The sequence below is a fragment of the Rutilus rutilus genome, assembly GCF_951802725.1.
Source record: "Rutilus rutilus genome assembly, chromosome: 17".
NCBI classification, from domain to species: domain Eukaryota; kingdom Metazoa; phylum Chordata; class Actinopteri; order Cypriniformes; family Leuciscidae; genus Rutilus; species Rutilus rutilus.
This window is the reverse complement of record NC_140230.1, coordinates 12,453,106-12,466,057: the sequence shown is the minus strand read 5'-3', so window position 1 is coordinate 12,466,057 and position 12,952 is coordinate 12,453,106. Positions and strand designations below refer to the sequence as shown.

General features: G+C 35.1%; 1 protein-coding gene across 2 annotated transcripts in view; it reads left to right on the top strand.

Moving 5' to 3' along the window:
• The first annotated feature begins 457 nt into the window (after nucleotides 1-457).
• Nucleotides 458-12,952, top strand: part of LOC311306739 (carboxypeptidase Q-like) — a 59,154-nt gene continuing 46,659 nt past the window's right edge. The window contains exons 1-4 of one of the 2 annotated variants that reach the window (XM_084435291.1): nucleotides 458-546; nucleotides 1,080-1,506; nucleotides 1,589-1,796; nucleotides 2,685-2,892. In XM_084435291.1, the coding sequence (XP_084291417.1) occupies nucleotides 541-546; nucleotides 1,080-1,506; nucleotides 1,589-1,796; nucleotides 2,685-2,892 (849 nt within the window). In that variant the 5' untranslated portion in view covers nucleotides 458-540. Of the gene's footprint in view, nucleotides 547-1,079; nucleotides 1,531-1,588; nucleotides 1,797-2,684; nucleotides 2,893-12,952 lie in introns of both variants that reach the window. The other variant, XM_084435290.1, reaches the window with a different exon arrangement.

Genomic DNA, 12,952 nt, shown 5'->3' with positions numbered 1-12,952 from the left:
ATATTCATCTTAAATGTATTTAATACAAATTACATTAGATTTTTTTCCAAATGCTTTTAAATACAAAATAGTATTTTGTATTTTAAATACATGTATCTGAAATACTGCCCATCCCTGGGTGCAAGGAGATCTCAGAAAATTGCTGAATGAATGAAAATCCTTTTTACAAGTTGAAAACTCGAGATTAGCCTACTGTAATTATGTGTGCGGCTTCTGCGAACGTATCTTCTTTGGTTTGTTTGGCCATCTCAATAATTTTGACATAGACAAGCAATGTTAGATGACAACAACGACAATAATTATAGAGGAATTCTCTATATTCTCTATATTCACAAATGTTAAATTTGAAATGTTTTTTAAATAATAAATTGTCATCGATTTGCTTCATAAAACTAAAACGGTTTGGGAATGTTGTTTTGAAAGGCGTCTCGTCAGATTAATACTAAACGCGTTTTGCGTGATTGTCCCAGCGCGCTTGCCGTAGCCTCATGAGCGCCCAATGTTTTCAAGGGATGTACAGTGTACTTTCAATGTGAAACCATGCCGGTAAATTTATACATTTTAATTTTAATACGTAGTTATTCAAATTGTGCTACTATTTTTCTAATACCTTTCCCCTAAAACATAGAAAAAGCCGTTACGTGGTCTATTTTGTGTGCATAATATCAAACAGTTTGTTGTATTTTTAGTATGCAGCCTATATAAACGTATGTGATTATTATTGTTACTGTGCCATTCTAACGTAAGCGAGTGATCGAAAAAAATGTGATTTGCTTAAATGTTTTTGCTTAAATGTATAAAATGTTTTCATATCAGAAACGACTAGGAAAAAAAAGTTAACAACAGTTCCAGGAAACTATTTATTTAATCACCAGTTGAACTGCATTACGGACAGATGAGAGAATATATATACATACATACATACATACATACATAGAGTTGAATATATATATATATATATATATGTGTGTATATATATATATATATATATATAATTAAGGCTCATTTAAATCATTTCATTTTACAGTATAAATGGCAAATATTATTGACTTGTTCTTTATCTCTCATGTGCTTTTCAGATGACTGGCCATAAAAGCAGGGGTCATAACTCCACCAGTCAGGCGCTGCGGACTCTTCTTATCCTCTGCTGTCTTCTACAGTGTCACTCTAGGCCTCACAGTTATGACAGTAAACCCCTTTCTGAAATATCCAAAGAGGTTTCTAAGTACTCTGACATCGCTCAACAAATCATAAACCTCGCAGTATATGGAAAAGCCCAGAACCGTTCCTACGAGAGGCTAGCTGAGTTCACTGATACCATTGGAAACAGAGTCAGTGGCTCTAAGAACCTAGACCTGGCCATTAAGTACATGTACAATGCCCTTAGACAGGACGGACTGGAGAACGTGCATCTAGAGCCAGTGAAGATCCCTCACTGGGTGCGGGGGGAGGAGAGTGCGGTGATGCTTCTACCGAGAAACCACACTTTAGCCATACTTGGGCTTGGTAGTAGTGTACACAGTCCATCTAGTCATGACCTTTTAAATACCTGCACCTGCAAATATCTAAGCTTATGTTCTCCTGGCAGGTATAGAGGCTGAGGTAATCGTGGTGGACTCTTTTGAAGAGTTGAAGAAGCGAGCGAGTGAGGCTAAAGGGAAAATCGTTGTGTATAACCAGCCGTTTGTCAGCTATGGGGAGACTGTAGCCTATCGGGCCTCAGGGGCCTCAGAGGCTGCTAAAGTTGGAGCCGTTGCCTCTCTTATCCGTTCAGTAACTCCGTTCTCTATCAACAGGTCAGAATCATCGCACTGTTGAAGTCATCATTAAAAGGACTGCCACTGTAAACTAAAGGCTACTGACTTTTCAAATAGAAATTTGAATAACGTGTAAACAAAAGAAGGAAATTCAAATCAATTTAAAAGTAACCTTCAAGACTGACGCTCCAGAGATGATTTGTTTAGAATGGTATCTTAAAATAAAATACATTACAGGTCAAAAGTTTGGAATAATTAATGTTTTTGAAAGAAGTTTCTTATGCTCACCAAGGCTAGATTTATTTGATGAAAAATACTGTAAAAATATTTAGTATTTATAGTAATACATGTTATATTATATACAATGTTTTTAATATTTCAGTGTCACATGATCCTTCAGAAATCATTCAAATATGCTGATTTGGTGCTCAAGAAACATTTCTTATTGTTATCAATATTTAAAACAGTTGTGCTGCTTAATATTTTTGTGGAAACTGATTAACTACCATTTAGGAGAAAAAAAAATTTGCTTTAAAGGATGCATTAAATTCATAATTTTACAGAAAGACATTCATAATGTTACAAAACAAATAAATGCTGTTCTTCTGAACTTTCTATTCATCAAAGAATCATTAAAAAGTATCACAGTTACCAAAAAAACTAAAACTTTAACAACTAAAAACTGAAGTACCGGCTGCTAAAACGTTCAGCTTTGCCATCACAGAAAATAAATAAATAAAATGCTTTATAATAATATTACTTAGTTTTTACTGTATTTTTGATCAAATAAATGCATAAGAGACTTACATTAAAATACATTAATATATTCAAAACCTTTGATCGGTTGCGTATATTGTAAAACATAATTCATGAAACACTTAAAAGCAGATTTTTATGTTTTTAACCCACACGTGGTGTTGTTTTCAGTCCCCACACTGGCTGGCAGTGGTACCAGCCTGGAGTGGTTCAGATCCCCACCGCCTGCATCACTATCGAGGATGCCCAGATGATGGCCCGGATGGCCCGCAGAGGCCAGAGGATTGTGGTCCGTCTGACAATGGCGGCCCAAACACTGCCAGATGTTGACTCGTTCAACACTGTGGCTGAAATCACAGGCAGCGTGCATCCTGAACAGGTAGGTGACTTTAAATATGTACTGCTTGTACACTACACTTGTACTGTACAGTACACTTAAATGTGTACTGTGAATTAAATATGTACTGCAGCTTATCTCACAAAGCACACAATGTTAAAGAATTTGCATGATAATACCCTACAATTATTACTAATGGTTTACAACTGAATGTTGACTAATGTTGAAGTATTTTAGAGATTGTAATTGTTTGAAATTTATTTCACAAAAACTAAGTCAACATGAAACTGCACTTACAGCCCATTTTACTGCTATAATATGACATATTTCTGAGTTAAATGTGATATTCAGCAAGAAAAGAAAAAAATGAAGGACCAGACTGGAAATTGGAAATAGATTTTTTCAGGCCAAAATGAAGTCAAGTTTTGCTAAAATATATTGCTTAAATAGTTTGACTATTTGTTAACATTAGCCAATGACCTTGCACGGCCTATATGATGTCAGATGAAAAAGATTGTTGTCTCACAGGTTGACCAAGTTATTTTTATTTTTTTCTGGAATGATGTGCAATGATGAACCAGGATGAGGTAAATTGAGAAATGAAATTGGTAAAAAGGCAGGGTTCATTTGATCTGCATTTCGCATTTATGCATTTATACACAAAAGCTTAAAGAGACGTTGTTTACACGGTTTGTCACACATTGTCACAGATTGTTTGTCAGTTTTTGCCTTTCCATGGGAATCAAACCCATGACCTTAGCGCCATTCTCTATTGTTTGAGCTGTAGGAAAACACATTGTCTCATTCAGTAATAATTGTGTAGATTATTCTTATTTATACGCACAGATAAAATTCTTACAAAATAAAATAAAATTTCATAGCACATGACTTTGGTCTTAACCTTGTTCAAATGTTAATGAATTTAGAGTATTCTAAATGATCGACCTCATGCCAAAGGTTAGTAATCTACCTGAAACATGCCCAGTGAATGAATGCATGTGATTGTCTGTGTTCTACTCCATGTGCTCTGGTCCAAAACCTAGTGATCTGCCCGTATTACAGATAAACTTCTTACAAGAGCTGCACGATTAATCATTTAAAAGATCGCGATCCCGATTCAAACACCCATGCGACCTTATTGCTAAATGACAACAATTCAGCTATGTCTATTAAACCTTTGACAAGTACGATCACAGCGAACATTCAAATCTGCATTGGCTACTGACCAAGAGAGTAGGCTAGTTGTCTTTTCAACCACACAAGTATCACTATTTCTGTGTTACAATAATTCAAATTGTCAAAGAAGTTCTTAGTATATACTTAAAGTCCCCCTGTAGTCAATAATTGTATCCCTTAAAACTCAACTTTGATCACCAAAATGACATATTTAAAAGTTTTTTTCCTTGAAAATGTTTTCTTCATGCCTTAAAATAGCTTGAATGTAACTCTACACCCTTGCCTCATTAAGTATACGCAGTTCAGTGATTTCAAACCATGTTTTTGAGACTGTCTTTGGTTTAAAGAGAAAATACTCAGCAATGGTGTTGACTTATTAAATATTACAAATATTAACACCACATAGACATGTAAACAACATTAATAGCTTGATTTTCACCGCAGGGGGACTTTAAATATATAATATATATAAATAATATTTATATAAACACTGATGTGTATGTTAGCGATCAAACTAGAGTAAATCACCTTTTGAAAGTAACCTGACTGAAAAAAAGATTGTATCAAGTGGCGAGAAGCGACTGTTAAAAAACGTATTTGTCATTGAATCATTCACTCAAGAGATTCATTCAAAAAAAGTCTTTATGAGTGAGTCATTGAATCATTCATTCAAACCAATTAAAAATAATAATAATTCATGCTATTAAATATTTTGTAAATAGACTGCAGCTATTTTTGTCAGAACCTCTAGTAAATTATGTTTTTTGTTTAGAATCATGATCTCTATTTTAAACAACAACAACAAAAAAGGTTATTCTCACTTTATCCAGAACCATGCAGCTCTACTTCTGACACCAAAACTGTTCCCAAATGTAAGAACAATTATGCAGCTTTCTAAGATACCATGTCTTGGACAAAGAATTTGTCTTTTGTGGAGAAGGCAATCCTAGAAGCATATCACCAAGGTACTGTAAAGAACCCGTATGATCTGTAAAAAATAGTTCAGTCTAATTAAAAACGGACTATTATCCAATATTTGTGTTGAGTCTTCTGTGTTTTTGTGTCTCATGGAGTCGCTGCCTAAACAGTCAGTTGGGAGGTTCCACCTCATTTAAAAGGCAACTGTCTAGGTAGACAGGAGACCATGAAGTCGCTCTCTAGGTTTTGGAACATAACCATTATCGGTTGCATTCTCTGCCGATGCCTGACCTCCATGATGGGCCAAGCAGAGGTCATTCTGACATTTGTTTGCATTGCTGCTCAGCAGGATATCAGGGAACCAATTACAGAGATCAGCTTTTTCTTAATGCTTGTGTTTATGGAAAGGAATCTGTTAGTTAGGAGTCAGAGGAATATGGTATCTACTTCCTTAGCCCCAATTATAGACAGTAGATGATTTTTCAGCTGCCCAGCTAACACCCCTTTGACTGATCATCATACATCTGTCCAGCATCCGCTGCCAGCTTATATCTAATTAGAGACTTGTTAGGGAAAGTTTTCTACTTCTATTAGTGTGCTGCCCTCTCTGTCAGTTCCACAGCTATGCGTTATATTTTCAGCACTCTTCCCTGTTAAAGTCTTCTGTGGGAGGTGGTGAAAGATTCTGTGTGATTAAGTGTGAAGAAAAAAAAAAAAAAACATTCTGCAGACTTAAATTTTAATAGAAACGTTCAGCTTGAGTGGTCTGTTGTCCCTCACACTCGGATGCATGACCACAGCTACAAGAGCGGGAGAGAAATAATGAAATTTGAGGAACTGAAGCCTCACACTGAAACCAATGTTAAAGTGTTTTATAGACAGTCATTGGGTGAATCCCTCAAAACTGTCCAAGAACATGTCTGGGTCATATTTCACCCCGAAATCTAAAGAAAGAATCTTTTTTTTTGTATGACAGTATTGCAAGTATCCTTACCATGTTGTCATTATTTCAATGGGAAAAAAAGATAATGAATAAATAAATAATAAAAAACAAAAACATGAATTAATAAATTCATAGTGAACATGTTACATGATCCTTAAGAAATCATTCTAATATGCTGCTTTGATTCCCAGGAAACCTTGTTATTATCACAGTTGAAAACAGTTGTGCTGCTTAATGTAGTGTGGAAACTGTGATAAAATTCTTTGATCAACAGAAATTTAGAAAGAACAGCATTTCTTTGAAATATAAATCAGATGTAACATTTTAACTGTCTTTAGTGTCATTTTTAATCAATGTAATGCATCCTTGCTTAATAGATAAATCAGTTCACTGTAGTGTTCCCAGCCTTTTGAATGGTAGTAAATATATATTTGCTAATAACATGCTGCAGACATTGTTAATGTTAATCTAATTTGAATCACCATTTAAGGATGACATGTTTTTCTGTGACTCATTCAATCAAAAAAGAGAATGAGATGTTCTGTACTCTCTCATACACATGCACAAGTATGCAGTAAGCTGGATTTGTTCCTCTTTCATGATCTCAGCGGGACGGAATGCTACAGGATTGCTGACTAAACAGGATTTGAGTGCTTCATTTGGATTTCCGATTATATTTTAACCGACTAAGAGGAAACTTAAGGTCTGTGACTTAAGGAAAGTGGTGAAGTGAATCTCGCAAGCTTCCTCAATCCTCATGCGTGGCCATATTTACTGATTTAAAGTGCTGTTTGACCGGTGACAAGATGGACTTTTAATAAAACGTGGCTGTCTATGGAGTAGAAAACCAATTAAAAGAATAAAAATAAATCTGTGCTACATGACAACTGAGATAAGGGGCTGTGGCGTTCCCTTTTTCCAAAAGGGTAATAATGCACTGGGCTTGATCCAACTGTTTGTGAGCAGGGATACAAAAAATGCGGAAGTGTAGTTTTCTGGAAAAGCCCAGGGACTGTCCACCGGATGATGCTTTTTGCTGGTTTAAAATAGGCAAACTTGCGCTTTACCTATAAAAGAAGATGATTTTGTGAAGCAGATTAAGTTGCTCTTCATATTTAGCAAGTACTTTTTTGTGAATTCTTGTTCCTTGTAGGAGTCATCTTTTCCTTCCTAATGTTGCAATGGTTGCCTGGTTTCTCTGGGTGAAATGGTCAATGTCAGTCAGTGTTTTCAGCTCAGTTCTGAATTGGGATTTAGCATTGGTGTTCTAATAATCTGTCATTAGCGATAATCGGTGTTGGTATTGAGAGTTTTATTCTTGTCTATCAACTCATTGGGTCATAGGAGTGAACAGCAGGAATGATGTGATGTCTTCTGACGCACACAACACGCACAATCACTATGCATCGAATAACCTTTCACTGTTGGCCTTTTACACGAGAATTTCCTCCTTTTGTTAAAACCAGAAGCAGCTTAATGCCAGTCCATTTATGCAGAATTGACATATAATGGCAGGAAATTCAGAGTAAATACCACTGGTAAAATTTTTGCTGTCAGCAGTGATTTTAAAACTGTTTATTCAGGGAATGATGAAGTATGACTTCATTATATAGACAGTTACGTATTGTATTTAGCATATTTGAGGACTACTTGTGAGACACAATAAAAAATGACTTTCAAAAACATTAGTTCACAATCTACATTGTTCAAAAGTTTTGGGGTCAGTAAGAATTTTTTAATTTTAAATTTTAAAGACATCTCTGGAATATTGTGAAATATAGGACCCCATGAAATTCCGTTTAATTTTTTTCGCTAATTCTGTTTTTAGTCTATCTGGGTTCTATTTTTTTCTGTTTTAGTTTTTTGGACTCCATTTTAATGGTTAAATTAAATTTTAGTAATCAAAAAGCATGTCTTATTAATTGAAATCATGAAACTTATTTAACAACAATTTATTAAAAGTTAAAGCTGCAGTCCGTAGCTTTTTTGGGTTAAAAATGATCCAAAATACATTTTTGAGCAAGTACATAACCAGCCAGTGTTCAAAACTATCTGCTTGCCTTAGCTCGATTCAAAATGGTAAGCTTGTAATAATGTACACTACCATTCAAAAGTTTCGGGTCAGTAAGATTTTTAATGTTTTTAAAATAAGTATCTTCTGCTCACCAAGGCTGCATTTATTTGATTAAAAATACAAACAAAAACAGTAATATTGTGAAATATTATTTCAATTTAAAACAGCTGTTTTCTATGTGAATATACAGTAAAGTGTCATTTATTCCTGTGATCAAAGCTGAATTTTCAGCATCATTACTCCAGTCTTCAGTGTCACATGATCCTTCAGAAATCATTCTAATATGATGATTTGATGCTCAAGAAACATTTATGATTATTATCAATGTTGAAAACAGTTATTTACATTTTTATTTCATGATTCTATCATGAATAGAGTCAGTAAGAATTTTAATTGTATTTTCGGGGGAAAGAAATCAAATAAATCAATACTTTTATTCATTTAATTAAATTTTAATAATCAAAAAGCATGTATAATTAATTGAATTCATAAAAACATTTAAAAAAAATCTATGAAATTGTTTTGTTTTTATTCTGTGTTGTTTAGATTTAGATTTAAGCGGCATTTTCAAAGGCTCAAAAAATGTGTCTTGGTTTGATACACAGTCTACTGGCCTAATGAAATCCAAATTTTAAACATATTTTACTGAAGCAATTGTATGGGCCTTAGCCTTACACTTCCTATTTGAGCCAATGCAGCAGATGACTGAGCAAATTTATTTGAGGGCAAGACCAGCCTGATTGAAAAGCCTTACGTGATTGGTTGTAGCGAGAACGTGCTGCGATTAGTCAGCTCAATGTGGCTGTTATCTGATTGGCTTGAGTAAACGGTGGGTGGAGTCCACTTATTTGTGGATTTGTCTGCATGGGACGCTAGAAGTGTTTCAAAATCCACAGATGCGTGAGGGGATTTACAAATGCACAAGAAGCAATTCACAAATGCGTGCAGCGATTTACAAATGCACAGAAAGCGGTTCACAAATAAATGACAGACAGAGTTGTGTTTGTGACATAAAACACATTTGTAAATATATATATATTTTGTGCAAATCTCATTTTATTTATTTGTGAGTTTTATACATTTTTGTGAAACTCTTTACATTTATTTGTGGATCTTAATCTATTTATTTGTGAATTTTATCATTTTTTGTGAATCTCTACATTTGTTTGTGAATCTCAATCTATTTATTTGGAATAATGCAACAATTCTAACCCCATATAGGGCTCCCTGAAGTAATCCCAATTACGTTGTCACGTCGACGTAACGTCTCACGTTCCCTCCTTCAGGGAACAAGGGTTACATTTGTAACCGAGATGTTTTTCTCAAATGAAATGGTAAACTGCTCATGAAGTGACTCTCAGAGCGGCTCTGGAGAGGAAGTTCATGTATTCATGGTCATGCTTTTTATTTATTCATCAAAAAATTTGACAAATTACGTGAATTTCAGTAAAATTTCAGTAAAACACAGTAAATTCCGTTTTTATGACTGGATTCTGTAATTTCGTCTGTGTGTTCCGCATCACTGAAATTATTGGGCCCTAGAAATATTATTACAATTTATAATTTGTTTTCAATAATTTGATTTACAATAAAAAAATTCTATTTTTTACATGTAAATTATTTCTGTGATGGCAAAGCTGAATTTTCAGCATCATTACTGCAGTCTTCGGTGTCACATGATCCTTCAGAAATCATTCTAATATGCTGATTTGATGCTCAAGAAACATTTATTATTATTATCAATGTTGAAAACAGTTGTGCTGCTTAATATTTTTGTGGAATCCGTGATAATTTTTTTTCTTTTGGATTGTTTAATGGATTGTTTGATTAATAGAAAGTTCAAAAGAACAGAATTTATTAGAATTTTTTGTAAAATTATAAATGTCTTTACTGTCACTTTTGAAAAATTTAATTAATCCTTTAAAGAAAATAAATAAATAAATAAAATCTTACTGACCTCAAATGTTTGAGCAATGGCATCATTGTTTTTACAAAGAAGAAATTTAAAGTATGAAATGCTATACGCAACCATTTTACTTAGTAATGTAATGTGTTTCTGGGTGAAACAGGATATTTAAATGTGACATTTTTTTTTTGGACGGGACTGGGGATGGATTTCATCCATAGGGAATTTCTTGGAATGTGAAAAGAGGGGATTACAAAAAAGGGTGGTTGTAGGAGAGGGGATGAAAAGTAAGAGGGTTTCAGGAAAACAGCCGACAAGGAAAATCAAGTTGGGAAGCGCAAGTTTTTGCATTTTGATGAAAGATTACAAAGACAAACATTTTCCCCCTTTGGAATGACATGCACCAGTGAATTGTTCACAATAAGCCTGGGAACGTGTACTGAGAAAGTAAATAGGGTCAATGTTGACTTTAATCTAATCTCAAGATTCTGGAAATGACATATTGTGTCTTTCAAACAGAAATGTTTGTTCTGGGTTTACCCTATTTATACCCTGTTTATGGTGAATGTTAGTTTGTGGTTTTAGCTTTGTGTCTGTCACTAACCTGGTCTGTTGAGTTTTGATTTCTACCATTTGCAGAAACTGAAACCTCTGATGACGTTGATTGGGGCCCCCTGAGTGTGTGTATGTCAGAGAGAGGGAGAGAGAGGGCTGAGAGCTACGAGTGACGTTTTTTTTTGTGTGCGCGTGGGTTGCTCTGATTGAAGGCAGCCATAACGATAGTGTGACAGGTTGTGTGTCCACATGTCTGCCTAATGCCTGACTGCAGGGGAAACATTTTTACTTGGTATTAAAAAAATTCTCCCACACACATAGTGTTGCTGCCCACACCATGAGCAGCTAATACTCACTGATTTCTCATTTAAAGAATGAATTGTTGAAAGGGAAATGCTTGAAATTATACTTATCACACTGTGCCCTTTAACAAGACATTAATCTAGAGATAAGCATACTGTAAGTCATATTGGACAAGATGTAATTGACAACCAAGCAAGAATTAATTAATTCCCTTCTAAAGAGCTTCCCTGGTGATTGGTTTTAGGCATTTAGGACTCAAAAGGCATGTCCTCCTTTTGTGTTTATTTAAAGTCCCCTTGTAGTCAATCATGTTATCCCTTAAAACTCATCTTTGATCACCAAAATGACATATTTAAACTTTTTTTCCTTGAAAAAAAATTCTTCATGCCTTGAAATACCTTGAATGTAACTACACCCTTGCCTCATTTTGTATACGTGGTTCTATGAATATGCAAATTAGCCCCGCCTCCACTCTTTCACACCAGCTCAGAGATCCACTCCTTGATGATCACACAATGACGTGATTAACCGGTTGCAAGGTAGTTTGTGATGTCAGAAACACCAGAAATTTCATACCACGTTTTTGAGACTGTCTTTGGTTCACTGCAGTTTTAAGGAGAAAATACTCAGCCATGGTGTTGACTTATGAATTTGTACATGGTTTGTCTTAAAGCATATTAAAAACACCACACAGACATATAAACAACATTAAAAGCTTGATTTCCTCCACAGGGGGACTTTAAATTAACTTAGTGATTTTGTAAAATAGATCACTCTTCAAATCAGTTGCCAGGGTGATACAACTATCCTGATATCATAAAGAAGAAAAAAAAATATTAAAAGAATGAAATTCTTATAAAACCAAGTTATTTAGTAGTTTGACTTTTATCATTTTTTCTTAAAAATATTTTAACAAATGTTACTGATAATTAAAGGTGCATTGCGCAACTTTTCATGTTAAAAATACCCGTTTTCTAACCCATACATGCTTAAACAATTGCCTGATGGGCTGAATGAGCCCTTCTCTGATCACTGCGATTGCCTCTATAATCCTGTACAGTAAAATAAATAAGAGGGATTCGGGTCGGAATCTGAGACTGGGCGTGACGTCATGCGCGTTCACGGCACGCTCATATGTCTGGCAGGTTTGTGTATGCGCCGACGCCGCCATTCTCCGTAGAAAATGGATTCTAAGAGACCGGCTTGTAGTTCATTTCAAACACCAACGCAAACTCCACGTAAGATAAAAAAAAACAGAACTTTTGTCTAGTGCAACCAAAAGGTCCAAATTGGAGTCAGACAGGCGTCGGGGTAAGACGAGAGTAAACATAGGGAAGGCTTTCAACAAATGGAGAGATCTCCGGTCTGCTCTAGGGCTCAAACGGGATCCTCAGTTGGCTTTTTTCTTGATAAAAAGGTAAGATATATCCCATTCTCTAATGTCTGATACGGCCAATAATGACAATAAATGACGATCCATAAAATGTGTAATGCTTTAGCGTAAGCTAGATAAATGTACTATCGGAATAGGTTTTACTAACTTACCATTGTCAGTGATCAGGTTCAGAATGATTGTGATATAAAATGCTGATATATAAGTTAGATACTTAGACACAAATGTTGAGCAAATTACTGCTTAATTACGATGTATTGATATTGGAATATGCTACTTAGCTGATCAATAAAACAGGCTAAACCCCCGCAAATCTTCGGCGGATTAGCCTGTTTGGCTTTTATGGTAACGTCATAGTGCCACTTGATAGTTTATTACCTTGAGACATTTGGGTGTAGGCCTACTTTGTTGACCGACTGTGTATGGTATGGTATCATGATTACAATTTTGAGCTTTTACAAAGTTATAACTTATATTGTTCATGAACGTGTTTCCACAATAATAGTCATAAGTGGATACAGTAAACACATAACACAGTTCAACATGGAGATAGATGGGAATAAAAAACGAAGTTTTCTACTAACGTTACCCCCATTTTTTCCCTCACACATAAGTGTGTTATTTACTCAATTGCCTTTCCTTTCACATATTTTAAATTACTTGCAGATTTAAAACTTTATTACCTCTGAAGACATTATGATTGTAAACAAAAGATTTGTGCGGCTGATGCTCCTTGGGTTATGACCAGCTCGTGCTCGTGCAAGCGTGCGTGTGTACGGTGGTCCATGAGCGTGCACACCTCTGGTTGCAGTTTCGCTTGCCGCCAGAGGGGGC